Source organism: Saccostrea cucullata, unplaced genomic scaffold, assembly GCF_032062105.1.
Source record: "Saccostrea cucullata isolate Sc308-1 unplaced genomic scaffold, CSIRO_AGI_Scuc_v1 ctg142, whole genome shotgun sequence".
Lineage (NCBI taxonomy): Eukaryota > Metazoa > Mollusca > Bivalvia > Ostreida > Ostreidae > Saccostrea > Saccostrea cuccullata.
In genome coordinates, this window is record NW_026939327.1 from 578,340 (window position 1) to 592,958 (window position 14,619).

General features: G+C 30.2%; 2 protein-coding genes across 2 annotated transcripts; both read left to right on the forward strand.

Annotated features, from left to right (window-relative positions):
- Positions 1–3,026: 3,026 nt before the first annotated feature.
- Positions 3,027–7,063, forward strand: LOC134252858 (uncharacterized). Its single transcript, XM_062735403.1, has 7 exons — positions 3,027–3,122; positions 3,268–3,283; positions 3,541–3,657; positions 3,960–4,045; positions 4,363–4,447; positions 5,009–5,217; positions 6,905–7,063. The coding sequence occupies exons 1-7, from the start codon at positions 3,027–3,029 to the stop codon at positions 7,037–7,039; spliced, it is 744 nt and encodes a 247-aa protein (XP_062591387.1). The 3' UTR covers positions 7,040–7,063.
- A 5,671-nt stretch (positions 7,064–12,734) lies between these two features.
- On the forward strand, positions 12,735–13,835 carry LOC134252859 (uncharacterized). Its single transcript, XM_062735404.1, has 4 exons — positions 12,735–12,767; positions 12,905–12,971; positions 13,098–13,405; positions 13,710–13,835. The coding sequence occupies exons 1-4, from the start codon at positions 12,735–12,737 to the stop codon at positions 13,833–13,835; spliced, it is 534 nt and encodes a 177-aa protein (XP_062591388.1).
- The last annotated feature ends 784 nt before the right edge of the window (positions 13,836–14,619 follow it).

The following is a 14,619-nucleotide window of genomic DNA, read 5'->3' on the forward strand; positions in this document are numbered from 1 at the left end:
TCAAGGTCTTAAAAATGACATAATAAGGGGGAGTTTTCCCCCAACATTCTATCAAGTTTTGCCCCTTGAAAATTTTGATATAGACCTAGAAAATTCTTTAACTGGCTACAGGGAAGTAAAATGCATTCAGAGTACTTGTTTTTTTATGCTTAAATAGATCCAGAGAGAAAAAGGGATCTGCAGTTAATGTCGAATTTTGGTCAAGGTGTGAAAAGTCAATCACGCCAAAAAATGGCGTTGATCATGTTTGGTACATTGGTAGATACTGAACTCCAAAAGAGCAAAATATGCTGGTATTATCAAGCGAAGATCTCTCCAAGTGTATATATAAATCTATTTGAAATATTATATACATTGAAAGCAGCTGTTCATGACAGTATAAAATATTATAAACTAAACTGGTTTAAGTCCTTACTCAACTCTAGGGATTCTCATCAATGGTGGATATGGAGATAAGGAACATTATTCAATATCAAAGTCCATAAAACAATACAAAATAGGAGCAGAGCAAACACGGACCCCCGAAAACATCAGAGGTGGGATCGGGTGCCATCAAGTTAAGTATCAGAGGCAGAAGTTTTCGGAAGTCATGAAACTAATAAAAACGGCGACAGCGCCGGGTACCGTAATAATATTATTTCATTTTTACTTTATTATAATTTGGCAAATACTGAACGTATAAAGCCATCATTTTCAACATTTCTTTCCTGGTTGTTGTTGTTTTATGTCTCGTATAAATTTTGACAGCACAGACTGCATAGTACTAATTTTATCGCCTCAGATGATGAACTTTTTTTAACCCCTCGTATATATATATATAAAAGGAAGTAAAAATATTAATTATCAAAATACGACCCATGTCAGGGAGTTTGGATTGCTCTTGAGAAACTTTAGTTTTATATTGAACAAATTAAAGTCATAAAGACAAAGGTGCACTCATACACAAATATATTAAAACCTGCTCAAACCGAACTTGTCGTTACCGATGTTTTGACATCTTAATAATCTGATTTTCAAAGCAGTTCATCAAAAAATATATAAGTTATGGCTATATCAAGTATATTGGTCATTTTACGTGTTGCATCTTTGTTCTAAGTACGAATATCTCAGAGAGGACAGCTATCATTTTTGTCATAGGCTACCCTGCCTAGGATAATCAGAGAATGATACAGGTTGAAGCTCTTCAGAGTATAATATTATTACACTAAGAAACCCTCTCTCCTGATCAAATTATATTTACAATTCCCATGACTTTGTCCGAGATAAAATTACAAAAGGTTTTTATTTCAATTTATTATAAGGTTACGTTTCATCGATAGGCGCGGTTAAAACATCACATAACGGGCGGGACAAAGAGACAGAAGTAGGGCTTTTAGCACGTTAATTTGTGGAATCAAGGGCATGTAAATATAAGGAATAACTGTATGATGTTTTGATTTCATGACGATATCAAACGATTTGCGTGATAATTTTATGCATTAGTTAACGCCTCTGGGTTTAAGCAAATTATCACGCAAGTTACTCGACTGATAACATCATGAAACCAAAAAATTAAAAATTTATTCATTAATTGAATACTTTGCTGTTTAGTGAAATGCAATTCCTGAATAAAACTAGCACTTCAATTTTTCAAGTCCAATTGTACACCAAAATTTCAAAGAGATTTTGATATAATTTCATATTTTAGTTTTAATGTTAATTTCCTAATATTATTTATATCTATATTTACTTCAAATCTCAGCTAGCATTCCCGTTTAACATATCGCACGTTTTGTTCCGTTGCTCTACATAACATTAACCCTTTAAAAAAAAGTTTCACCTTAATTGGATGTGTAGATCACTCTCGGACAAAAACTACCCGGAAACAGAATAATAAAAAAAATAACTAAAGCAAATTCAACAAGTAGGTCTCCCGACGAACGTCAGACGTTGAATATAATGTATTAAGAATTTATACCCGAATAATGATAACATTTAGGCGAATTTATGAATATAGTATTAAAACAATAATTTTTGACAATTTCGGATTTCGTCGGTTTAACTTTTCCAGCCTTTTTTAATCGTCACTTCGGACCGACGTCAAAACTCACAAGATCAGAATAAAACCTTCTTTAAAGATATTAAAAAACTAACACGTAATTAAATATCAAGTTATACTATTTCTCATGATATCATAGGAACAGCTCCATTTTTCGACAACTTCCGGTTAAAACCTGAAGTGTTTTCAGTGGATGCTTTTTATTGGCGATCTTCTATGTGAAAAAAAGTACTACATGCTTTTTTCCCAAACTGTTATTCTTTTCAAAAAAATCATTAAATAAAATATGTCAACCGAAAATGATAGATGCAAAATTAAAAGATAATTACATTATTTAAAGAAATGATTTATCATCCCTAAAAAATCATGAATCCATCTTGAGTGATTTACAAGAAAATGCTTAAATAAAATGGCAATTTGAAAAAAGGAAATCTTAATAAAATATTACTTGGATAAATTTTTCCAAAAAAAAAAAATTGCTTGGAGACATTGAAACAATGCATGAAAAAAAATCTTTGAAATCGGTCGGGTAGTTTCCAAGAAATCACGTATACTATTAAAAGGGAATGATAATAATAAAAGGAAACAGAAGAAAAACATAAGATTTACAGAGATAAGTCAGATACCTTTTTAAGAAACAAAGTAAAAACAATACGTTCCCAAACTTTGTTTGGAAAACATAAATATGCCAGACCAAATAAATAAAAGATTTAATAGAAATATGCATGTAAAAATAGCCTTGATCTGAGTTTCCTAAAAGTATTAAAAAATTACTTAGAAAATCAATATATTAATCATATATTATCATATTCATCTACTAAGTATGCTTTTTAGCTATCTCATTTTTGTAATTGATTTAAAATCAGCATGAGATATCCAACGATAATACATTATCAATTAAATTAATGACATGCTTTTACTTTTCACTTATATAACGCCCAGAAAGCCTGTTCCTATTTATTTCTTTTTCAAACCTTATCATCGAAACATGTTAAGAAACAGCGCAAGTCTTCTTCTGCTAGTCGTGGTTAGGTTTTCTTCAGCAACTATTTTAAATCAAGATAGCTTGAACTTAGCTGTCAGGGTAAGTTTATATTTAGTTTTGCAGAAAGGCTAGAAAAATTTAAATGCAATGAAAAAAATTGAAATATTCATAACCTTATGTAAAAATGTACCAATTTCTTTTACGCATGATCGAAGGTGTTTTATTTTCTGTATTTATTTTTTAGAGTGGTGATACTTGTTGTAAGTATTTTATGTCTGTGTTCCTCCTAGTCTATTCAACTACATGTACCTATGTTCTTCTATTTATTTGTATGAATCATCCTTTTGAAGTTATATAATCAGTATATAATCATCCTTGTGAAGTCATATAATAAGTTTATAAAATACTGAAAATAAAAATCAATTTTCTGATTAACCTTTATTAGATATGTTATGAAACTTCTAAACGTAAATAAATTTATTTTTCAAAATTCCATTTATTTTTTTTTTCGTTGAAGCACCTTGTTCCGGCATACAATGCCAAAACTATGGAACGTGCCAAGTGTACGACAACTATCCAATTTGTCATTGTGCACAATATTACATAGGATTCACATGTGGAATTAAATTAGCAGGTATTTTAGTACCATATTTCCAAAGACAAACTGATATGTCTTAATAAATATAAAATACGATTCAAATCACCGTCTAGTTGAATTTTCACCATGATTGATCCTATTTCTATTTGTCACATATTTATTAGCCTTCACACTTAAAGTGTAATAAGGTTTTAATGATAATATTTCTAATAAAACCCGTCAAAAGTCATCAGAAGGACCTGGTAGACTTGGTTTAATTGTCTTTATTTGCATAATATGTATCTATATAACAAAAATAATATATGTAAATTTACATAAGGTACTTTACTTTAATTTAGATTACACCTGCGAGACCTATCTTTGCCTTTTTCAAAAGTCCTTTGATGCTGGCAAAAAGCAAGGGATATGGAAACTGAGACCAAGCGTAAGTCCAAAGACTCGATCAGCAAACACGTTATTTACGTTTAAGTTTATACTTTATTATATATTAGATATGTCAAATGCTGAAAGATAAATTACACCAAAACTAAGATACAAATGTATCGTGTTACTGAGTCAGCATGTACATGTACCTCTCTTTAGAAGTAAAACCATTAGGATTCAGTGATTAATACAAGATGTAAGATTACAATTAAAGTAAAGTTTTTAATTAAGAGAGGAGTCATTTTTGGAAGAGAAAGCATGGATTTGTGTTATCTTAGGGTATAACAATGATATTCACGTCAATTTTACTATTTTTAGTATGTTCATAACTCCATTAACCAACTAGTAGTCATATTGAAGAAGGGTAGCAGTGCAGTTCTATCTACTGGTCACATACTTTGGGGTAAATATTGCTTTACTTGAATCTTTAGTTATTTAAACCTTGTGTGTGTTTAAAATTCGACCAGGAACGCTCATGCTGAAGTTCATTATGCTTTCTGTCTTTTTGTTTCAAGAACATTTATCAAGCATAAGCATAGTTTGTCAAAAAAAATGCCCAAAAAACTGTCTTTTCTAGAAGAAAAATTGTAGCCCTTACTCCGGGCATAAAACTCACGATATCGAGAATGTCAATAAGCCGCACTATCGAGTACGCCATATACACATATTTATAATGGATTGTATTTTAAATTAAATAAACGTTATTTTACTGAAAACAAGAAATAAAGGAATATAATTTCCAAAAAAATTGATTTAAATAATAATCGAAATTTTAGAATAAAAAAATTGCAACAATTCAAGAAATTGCACTTCGCATTGCTAAAAGAAGCTTTTTCTGAATGCTGTTATGTAATTTTTAATTACTAGTATACTTATTAATCGACATATTTCCCCGAATCTTTAATTCCTAAAATTCTTATTCACTAATGTTATTTAAAATATTGATTTTTTTATAATTCCACAGGAAAGTCCGACTACGCCCTAAACTTAAGGGTCAAATTCTTCAACCCAAAATATGCAACAGGAGCAGACAAAATCCTGATTGTTGTGGACTATCCTTATGCAGGGGGTAAAAAGATTGTAAAGGAACTTCGCCGCTCCGATTTCAAACCCAACTATGTCTCCGCTGAGCAGTGTATTCTCATTGACCACAAACCATCCAGGTTTTTTTCGGTCAGTAGATTTTTATAAACAAATGGTGGTTGAATAAAAAAAAATCACATTTTCGGTAGGATGAACATTTACAAAATAGCGACTACGGATATTCAGTATGGAGCGCATTTTGTGCAAAAATATTTTAAGTAAAGTATAAAAAGTATTTTAAACTGCTTTATTACACCTTCAATGGGATGTCGTCAAACATCGCTAAGGGTTTTCTAACATGAGCTACATACCATATGTAGATGATCTGAAGTACAAACCATACAACCTTGCAATCTTTAGAAAATAAAATTAAGTTGGGTTGATAAAATAAAATTGGTCCTAGAATTCTAGGCCCTTATGAACTATTCCAGTTTGAGGGCACAACCAAGCATTTTCGGTGAACTATTAAGAAAACGATATGGAGATAACGAACAGTATTCAATCTCTAAGAAAAATTATTTCAAGTAGGTAGCATCGCTTTTTTAAAAAAGGGAGGGGTAAGAACAGTTAAAAAAAATCGAAGAAACCTTACATGTAAAATAGGTTCCAATATCTTTCATTACTAACTTTTATTCATTAACTACAACATTATCCTATTTAACTCTACTGCAACAAAAATTGGAGAATGGGAAGGGGCAACCAGGCAATGGTCAATGAACATTTTAAAGAGTAAAAAGTTTTTTAAACATTGGGGGAGCAGGTCCCCCTTGCCCCCTGATACTACGTGTCTGTTCCTTCACAGGCCAAAAAAGGTCATCAGATGTGCTTATGTCGGGGAAGAGATACATAAAGTAGCTTAATTTTCTGTAGTTTATCATATATTGCATGATTATATAAGGATGGGGGCTCCACTGCTCCCCTACAGTTCATAAAACCACGAATTTCATATGTCTTTCTTAACAATTCATTCCTAACATCTCAAAAATTTTGTGGAATTCGTTCCCAGTATTTATTTGTCGGAGTAAAGCTCACTCCAGCTTTCAGCGTCACACGTGTTTTGCTTCCAAGTTTTATAACCTACACTGTACAATGCGAGAATGTACTCGACTTCAAACTTCTGATTCATAATTTGAAGCCAAGAAATATAACCACAGATTATTTAGAGCCAAATTCCAAATTTCTCTTTCAAACTAGCCTGAGCCAATGTTTATAACCTTCTTGCAAGATTATTTATATCATTTTCGAGGGGGTCAGAAATACTGTGGTTCATATATAAAGAATATATTTTATCATTTAGTAGTATTACGATTTTGGCATTTGGTATTTTGCGCAGATGTAACATGATATTATATGGAATACTTTTTTGTTTTGAACTTTTTTTTTTGCTTAAAATGCAGACTCGAATGTATCTAATAACCGTTTTGATTGATTACATTACATGTATATCATTTGTTTGTATTAGTTACAGTATTTCATTTTGGCACAACATGGTTTCCATACGTCTTTATCCATAGTCGCTAACAGCTGTAGAAGTTCGCCCAACAGAAAATCAATATATCGTTTAATTACTTGTATAAATGAAAGTTAATCATTATGACTATCAAAGAAAACTACGGTTTTGTGTTAAAAGGACGTGACAGAGTACATCTTTTTTGACTACACAAACTAGTTTTCAAATATTTTTTCACCTACTTGTTTGAAAGGAATAATTGTCAAGCTTCTATTCATTTCTTAATTAAGTCCATTTTTTCAAATCATCCATTTTTTTTAAATTCAGGTGTCCATTATAGTGAAATGTGAGTCTACACAATGCGGAGAGGTACCAAAACATCATCATCACGCAGATATCACCGAAATACTTTTGCAGGGTGTCGTGATCCAGAAAACTGACAGAGGATGTAGTCGAGGATGATGATTTATGTTAACTTTTGCAAGACAGAGAATAAAAAATATGATTAAATATATACTGTCTTATTCTTTGTTAAATGAATGAAAAGTTCTCGAGAGTAATGTTAAACAACATTCAATCGTAAAATACGTACAATTAAGAATCCGTTTTTTGTTATAAACTTACATGTACAATCAATTATATAGTCCGAAAAATCTGACGTTTTCATGGCTTTTTTTTTTTACCATTTTGATATTTTATATGCCAGGAAAATAGTTCAAAGCAAAACTATTATAGAAAAATAAAATTATAAAGGGGTCTTCAACTGGAGTTGATTTTCAAAGTTTTGAAAAAAAAAATGCCAAAATCAGAATTTATCGAAAGCACAATGAAACAGTACTAAAATATCACATTTAAAGAAAATATCACTCCACATTTCGTAACAGGACATGCAAGATTTTAAAATGCACGAAATGAAGACAAATCTCGACAGTGTGATAAAACCTTTTTCAACGGATTATTTATTTCATAAATGAACCATAAAAACTATATTGGTAAGTTCTTTAAGTATTGTACTATTGATAACTTTTATATTTGAAATTTAATTTTAAGTATCTAAAATCATATTACAAAGAAATAAAAGCCTCCGGTTGGATTTTGAATTGCAAAGTTTACGTAATGGCGCCGGTTCTGATGTTTTCCTGGCATGTAAAATATTAAAATCTTAAAAAAAGCCATGAAAACGTAAGATTTTTCGGACTATCAATTATAATGAAACACCAAATAGAACAACAAAAAATTATTTTGTTTTATTTTGATCCATTTAGCTACATTCAACAGAAGAGAAATTAAGAAACAAAACTAAAATACACATTTAAAAAATACGTCCTAAGGGCGTAAACTCAGAATGGTTCTTTTAGAAATAAGATATCATTTTTCACTTTCATTTGAGATTTTTCACCTCCTTCAAGAGGGGCATACGCAATTACATGTTATTGTATGCACCGACAAATACAAACTGATATCGTTTTTTCATAATTGTTTTATGTTTGCAAAATTATAAATAAGGATATTTTATTTCTTATATTTATATTTTACGTTTTTTTCATATTACAGAGAAATACAGGCATTATTCAGACTTAAATTTTGAAATGCAACTTTAAGTAGACTACACGTCATGTGGCGTCACAGTTTAGACCTTAAAAAATTGCTTTTGCAGTTTGCTAAATGAATAAATTCCAAAAATATTCTTTTTTAAAAATTGATCTACAGTCATTTTACCAAACATTCCTTAAAGTCAAAAAGAAAACTAAATGTCTTAATCCGATTGGGATGAGAGGATTCAGGTTAGGTACACTCTCATTTGTCACAGAATTACTGAATAGAAATAGAAAGATTAGAGGGTTTATATACTACAACCAAAATGATGTTTGCCCTACCATTGTATATATAAGGGTCGTTCAATAAGTAAAACAATACTAGTATATACTGTTTATCATAATAAATGTAGAAATATTTAATTTTATTTTTTCACAGTAAAAGTTCTATTAAAGGGCTCTTAATCACAGAAAACCCATGATTTTTTATTGTGTCCTCGCAAAGAAATTGTAAAGTAAGCATGGCCACTACACTGCGCTGAAAAACTGTTTGTAAATTATCTCTGTCAAGAAGTTGAAATAAAGGGTATGGAGATAACGAACAGTATTCAATATCAAAGTCCATAAAACAGTACAAAATAAGAGCAGAGCAAACACGGACCTCTAAAACATCAGAGATGGGATCAGGTGCAATTGAGGAGTGAACATCCCCACCACTTGCCGGTAAAGAGCTGCAAATTTTGTCACCCAGGGCCACTGAGCAGGAAGGAATTTTTTTCGTGCCAGCACCTACTGCGACACGGGACCTCGGTTTATACGATCTCATCCGAAGGACCGGTCTCCACGTTATACGGTTGGATTCGAATCAGCGATGTTAGGATCAAGTCCTTACTTCGCGACTCTAGACCACTGCACAACACGGGCGATACATATATAGTGTATATGTTAAATAGAAAAATCATGGTAAAAAGAAAATAAATAAAATATTTACTGAAATTGATTTAAAGATATATCTGTGGAATATAAACAGGTCGACTTATAAATTAAAGGAACACACTAAATGTCCCTTTTAAATTCAAACAGTTTATTTATAATAAACGCTTTAAAAATCAGAGTTTACTTTATTTTATTTATTTATAGAAGGTAAGCCGATTAGTGCAAGCAGAATGAAAAAAACGACCGTCAGTATTCGACCTAATGATAGATTTTATTTGTTGTCAAGTTGAGTGTATCGACCATAAATCTTACCAATTGAGACTAGACTGTTGATATTCTTGTTTCATCAACTTGTTCGTCACTAACTTGCCTAAATTTTGAAATTGTTCGTACGTAAAGCATGACATTGTTCGTTCAGTATGAAATCATTTAGGAAAGCATAAATGAAATACGTAGGTGAAAAGGTTGTCCATAATATGTGACATTTTCCTGGCATTTGAAAGATTTTCATTTGAAATATTTTACTTGCCAGGAAAACGTCAGTACCGACGTCATTATGAAAACTTGGAATTCAACAAGAGGCGAAATTATAGGGTTGATTGTCGATAATTGCGAACGGAATTAAATGGCAAATTTACAACTTATCAATAGTCCAATACTTTTAGTTCTTACAAATATCCTTTTTATGATTTGTTTATAAAACGATGAAAACATTTTATCTGACTGTCAATATTTAGCGATATTTTTTTTATTTTGAGCTTTTTAAAATTCTGCAATTCCCATATGGAAAAGTGAAGTGATGTTTTCTTTACGTCAACATTGGTTAGTACTAGTTTTAAGCATTGTACTGTTGAAGAAAAATTAGTTAGGCATTTAATTTTGTTCGCAAGTATTGAAAATTTACTCTGGTTTGAGACGATGTAATTTCAGGTTTTTGTAATTATTCGGTTCCGATGTTTTCCTGGCACGTAAAATACCAAAACCATCCAAAACCAAAGCCAGGAAAACATTAGATATATTAGGACTAGTGATAAGGGTACCTGTATTATGTGTCATAAGCAACGGAAGGCGACAATAAAAAAAAACCTAAAGTTATCACGTTTATCATTGAGTGTTGTTGTTGGGCAACCATTTTTTGTAGTAAAACACTAAGTACATGTATCTTATTATGATATATATTTAATTTGTTATCTTTACAGTCCCCTGTGATAAATTGTGTCGACTAATGAATAAAAGTAAGTTTTCTTTAATTGATTATAAGTCGTCTATTTTCCTAACTGGCGAGTAAAAATCCTCAAGACGAGTTTTCTTCTTTTCATGTGTAAGATTTTTAATAAATTCTACTTCATATGACGACCAAAAAGTTCTGTTTATAACAGGGAGCAATCAGTACCTGTAAGGATTCCAACAGATTGCTGGAAAACCTTATCTGAAAAGAAGAAGAAATAAATATTGAATAAATAAATAGATAATATTAAAAAAAATTGTGTTCAATAAGAATATATTTCATAAAAACAATTGTACAAATTACAAGTTAGCGCTCTTTAAAAATTATGACTATGTGTCAAATATGTGTGATTTACACGTATTTCAGTAACTCACACAAAACTTAAAGACATACCTTAAATAGTGCTGAAAAGTCATATGTTTTGATTTTATTAATTTTTACCTATGACTTTAAATTGTCAAAATTTACTTTGAAGTGTTGGAGTGTTTCAGTATTCAAATCTGATTTACACCACTTCTCGAATATACATGTACTGTCGACCAGAATTCCTGTTGTTTCTCTGTCATTGCTAATATTTAACTGAGTAGTTCAGAAGAAGGCTTATTATTGGAATCCATCATAAATTTTTGTTTGTAAGAAGATTTATGACGTTTAGGTATCAAGAACAGTACATTATTAATATATATATAAAGAAAGCTTAAATTTTATTTTCTTTTTTATATTTTAAGAAATAGACGCACTTAATTTTCTACAAATTAAAAACCGATTTAACGTTATGAAGTCAACGAACATCTATTATTGATCATTAGAGCGACTATCATTGCATAAAGAAAATCAGTCAATATGCTAAATCATACATACCAGCATTTCATTTTTCCTTGTCTTTATCTTAACGTTTTACTTAAGTGGTTTAAAAGCATTGTATAGTATTTCTGATAGTATCTTTCCTTCAAATGGATATAATTTATAATTATCTATAAAAATCAATAAAACTACTTTGTTAAAATTATATTTCATTAACATCCGATAAATAGTTCAATAAACGTATTTATTTGAGGTCCTATATATGTAATTTATCAATTTTTATATTCATTTTAGATAGAAAACTTGAGAGAGATGAGACTTGTAGCTGGCATTCTGATTTTGTTCACTATTCCGGTTTCTGCATATGACAGCTGTGGTATGTTATTCTATACATAATTTGTTTTAAATATAGTTTTTATAATAATTATTCAAAATTAAAATTAAAATTATGATATCTTCTTTTGAATTAAGATGGAGATTTACTATATTTTTTTCACAGGTGAATAAAAAAAATATAATGATAATTCATTGTAAATGCGAAGCCGGGTGGTTCGGAAGGAAATGTGAATATTATGGTAATTTGCATGCTATTTTTTTTTTACATACAAGGTTTTGCTTTCTGCAAATATAACTTTTAAACAATCTTTTTTTCAAAGAACTATATGTCGGTATGTTGCATATATTTGCCCCCCACAAAAGTCAAATTTTGAAAACTTCCTGAAATGTGCTGAATTCAATAAATTGTATGAGAAATATAAATTAACAGAACATATTATTGTTTCAAAGTAGTTTATTCACAATTTTTGTTTTTATGACGTCACAAACTAGTCCGATTTTATATCCTTTTTTAGAAAGAGGACAAAATGGACAAAATTTCAACAATTTTAGGTGCAAGTTTGTTGGAACAATGTTTACATATTTCATTGATATTAATACACATTATATCAAAATATTGAGCCTGAACATGACTTTTACTCAAAATATCGACAAAATATGTACATTTTTCTGTAGAATTCATAAAAAACTTTTTACATGGTTTTGTACATATGACGTCATTACTTATGAAAATATTCATAATTTAAGAACATAATTAAATATTTCTCCATCAAAGTTTGGTTTGGGGGGCAAATATCGGTTGTTACCGAATAAAGTTCTTTGAAATCAGCCAGAATTTAACTTTGTGAAAATTTAGAGCATATGTGTCTTTAGAAAAAAAAAACAAAAACACAATACACTTCTAATATAGAAAAAAATAATTTCTTGCTAATAGTATAAATTTTGTTATAATCAAGTTAATCTGTATACATCTACTGGCGAACATTTAAAAAAAAAAGAAATGTATTTCTAAACGATCATTTAATAAAAAGATATGATAGCGTATGTCACTATCAAAATTATTTGAAAAGTAAATGTTTAAGAGAAATCTTGAGATAGATAAAGCTACATCAGGATCCACCGCTAAAAAGAAGGAAAATCAGAGGTATTATCTTTTTATATTGTTTTTTTTTTTCTCTTTATTATATTGAAAATGTGTAAATATTCATCATGTGCATAAATTTATTAATGTTAGCTATTTTAGTATATATATTATTAGTTTATTTATTTTTCAGAGGAATGTTCCAAGAATGATCGATCATGTATGTTTTATGGCAGAATGCAGGGACAGGCACACTTAAACGAAATAAGTGTAAGATTTTTTATGAATATACTAGTATAACGATAAAGGTAACATGTTTGAGCAAAGGATATTTGATTTTTTCATTAGGGCGACACCCATTAATCACTTGAATAAGTTGCACTATTAAACACATATTTTTTATATAGCGGTCTATAGCATTTGAAAGTGCAAAAGGCGGAATTTTCTTGGCAACTACAAAACCTATCTTTATTGGTAAGATTGCACACTTCATACAGCGATTCGTATATTTACATTATTAGCTAAAAGCATTTCCTTTGAAAAATTAAAGCAAAAAAACTGTAATCGAATGTTTCATAGAAAATGATATTAACATTTAAGCCCAACCGTTCCGTTTGATTCTGACCTACACATTGGCTGCTAATCTCCTGAATTACCACCCCAAGGTCATATATTACTCTCCATATGACTTTGACGCCTTGGAACTATTGCTGAGGGCCTGTTCGGAAGATAAGGATGGCTTTTGTATGTTTAGAGAACAAAAATATTGCACAAAACCTTCTCCTCGCAGCAACATGTGCAGCTATAAGAAGATGGATTACTATGCCTATTATCCTCGAAATTACTCTGACAAGAAAAGAGTAGTCTGTATCGATATTCGACCTTTTCGAGGAAAACGTTTCATTGAAGTAAGTACACTTTTTTCAATCTTATGTTATAATGCAGTATGAGCATTGGTTTCCTTAGTTTCTCATGGGGTCAAATTTTGTTTTGTTTTAGTGAATAATAAATGATTAGTTGAAGAAAGGGGAAGTTTTTTCTATAAATAACAGTTGGCATTCAAACTTTTCTTTTGCCTTAATTGAAATAAAACTAATATTTTTAAAACTTATCGTGACACGATTAGCACTTTACCATTCTGGTTTGTATCAATGTTAACGGTCTTTCAAAATGTCTTTATAAGCATCTGATTATGTTTTTTGTAATTTTCAGATTGGTGTCAAAGCAAGTTGCAATAATCCAAATGGGTGTAGCTTGTATAAAATTGGAGCAACTACAATAAGATTTTCCATAAAAGTTGAACCTGGTACGTGTGAGAATTTCAATATTGTTCACTGAATACAAATGATATGTGAATAAATAAATCTTTTTAAACTTTCATGATCATCATATTTCAATGAAATTATAAAGATCAAACTTGGGATTGAATACCGTATAAGCATAATTTTTAGCGAGAATTATATATAAATTTTGGAATTATGAGCGAGGGTGCCCTGATCGCTAAATTTGAATATCGCTAAAAATTAATTGCGTTTTATTTATAATAGCTACTTTAATGTGCATTTTAAAATCGTTAAATTAACATTTCGCTAAAAATAAATTACCAGTTTTTAAGAACAAATCGCTAAATTTGCGTCTCGCTAAATTTTCCACTTAAATTAGATTATATTACATGATCAGTACGTATTGGTCCCTGCTGACAAAGCAGGTAACAACATCGTCTTTGTCTGTAAGGATCATTATTTATACTGTATTGTAGAAGTAATTGGATTTAATTCAACAAGCGTTAATCCACTTTTACTCATAATTCCCTTTCCAAGGAAGAAAATTACACATGTCAGTTTTGAATATGTTTAAAATCCCAAAGATCCAAAATGAATTTTAACTTTCATATATATATTGGATTCCAAAACTTTATAGGAATCCTTACAAACAAAGATACATAGCGGGTTCCAGTAAATGTTCAACCAGTCCTCTTTCTTTACTCCTCATTAAGAGATAAACAGTAGTAAAGGAGAAACTTAAAGAGTACTGTGTAACAATATAATCAAGAAGTGATGTTAGTTATTCAGATGTGGATACTTCAAAATTTCAAGGAACCTTTGGACAATTTGAATTCACA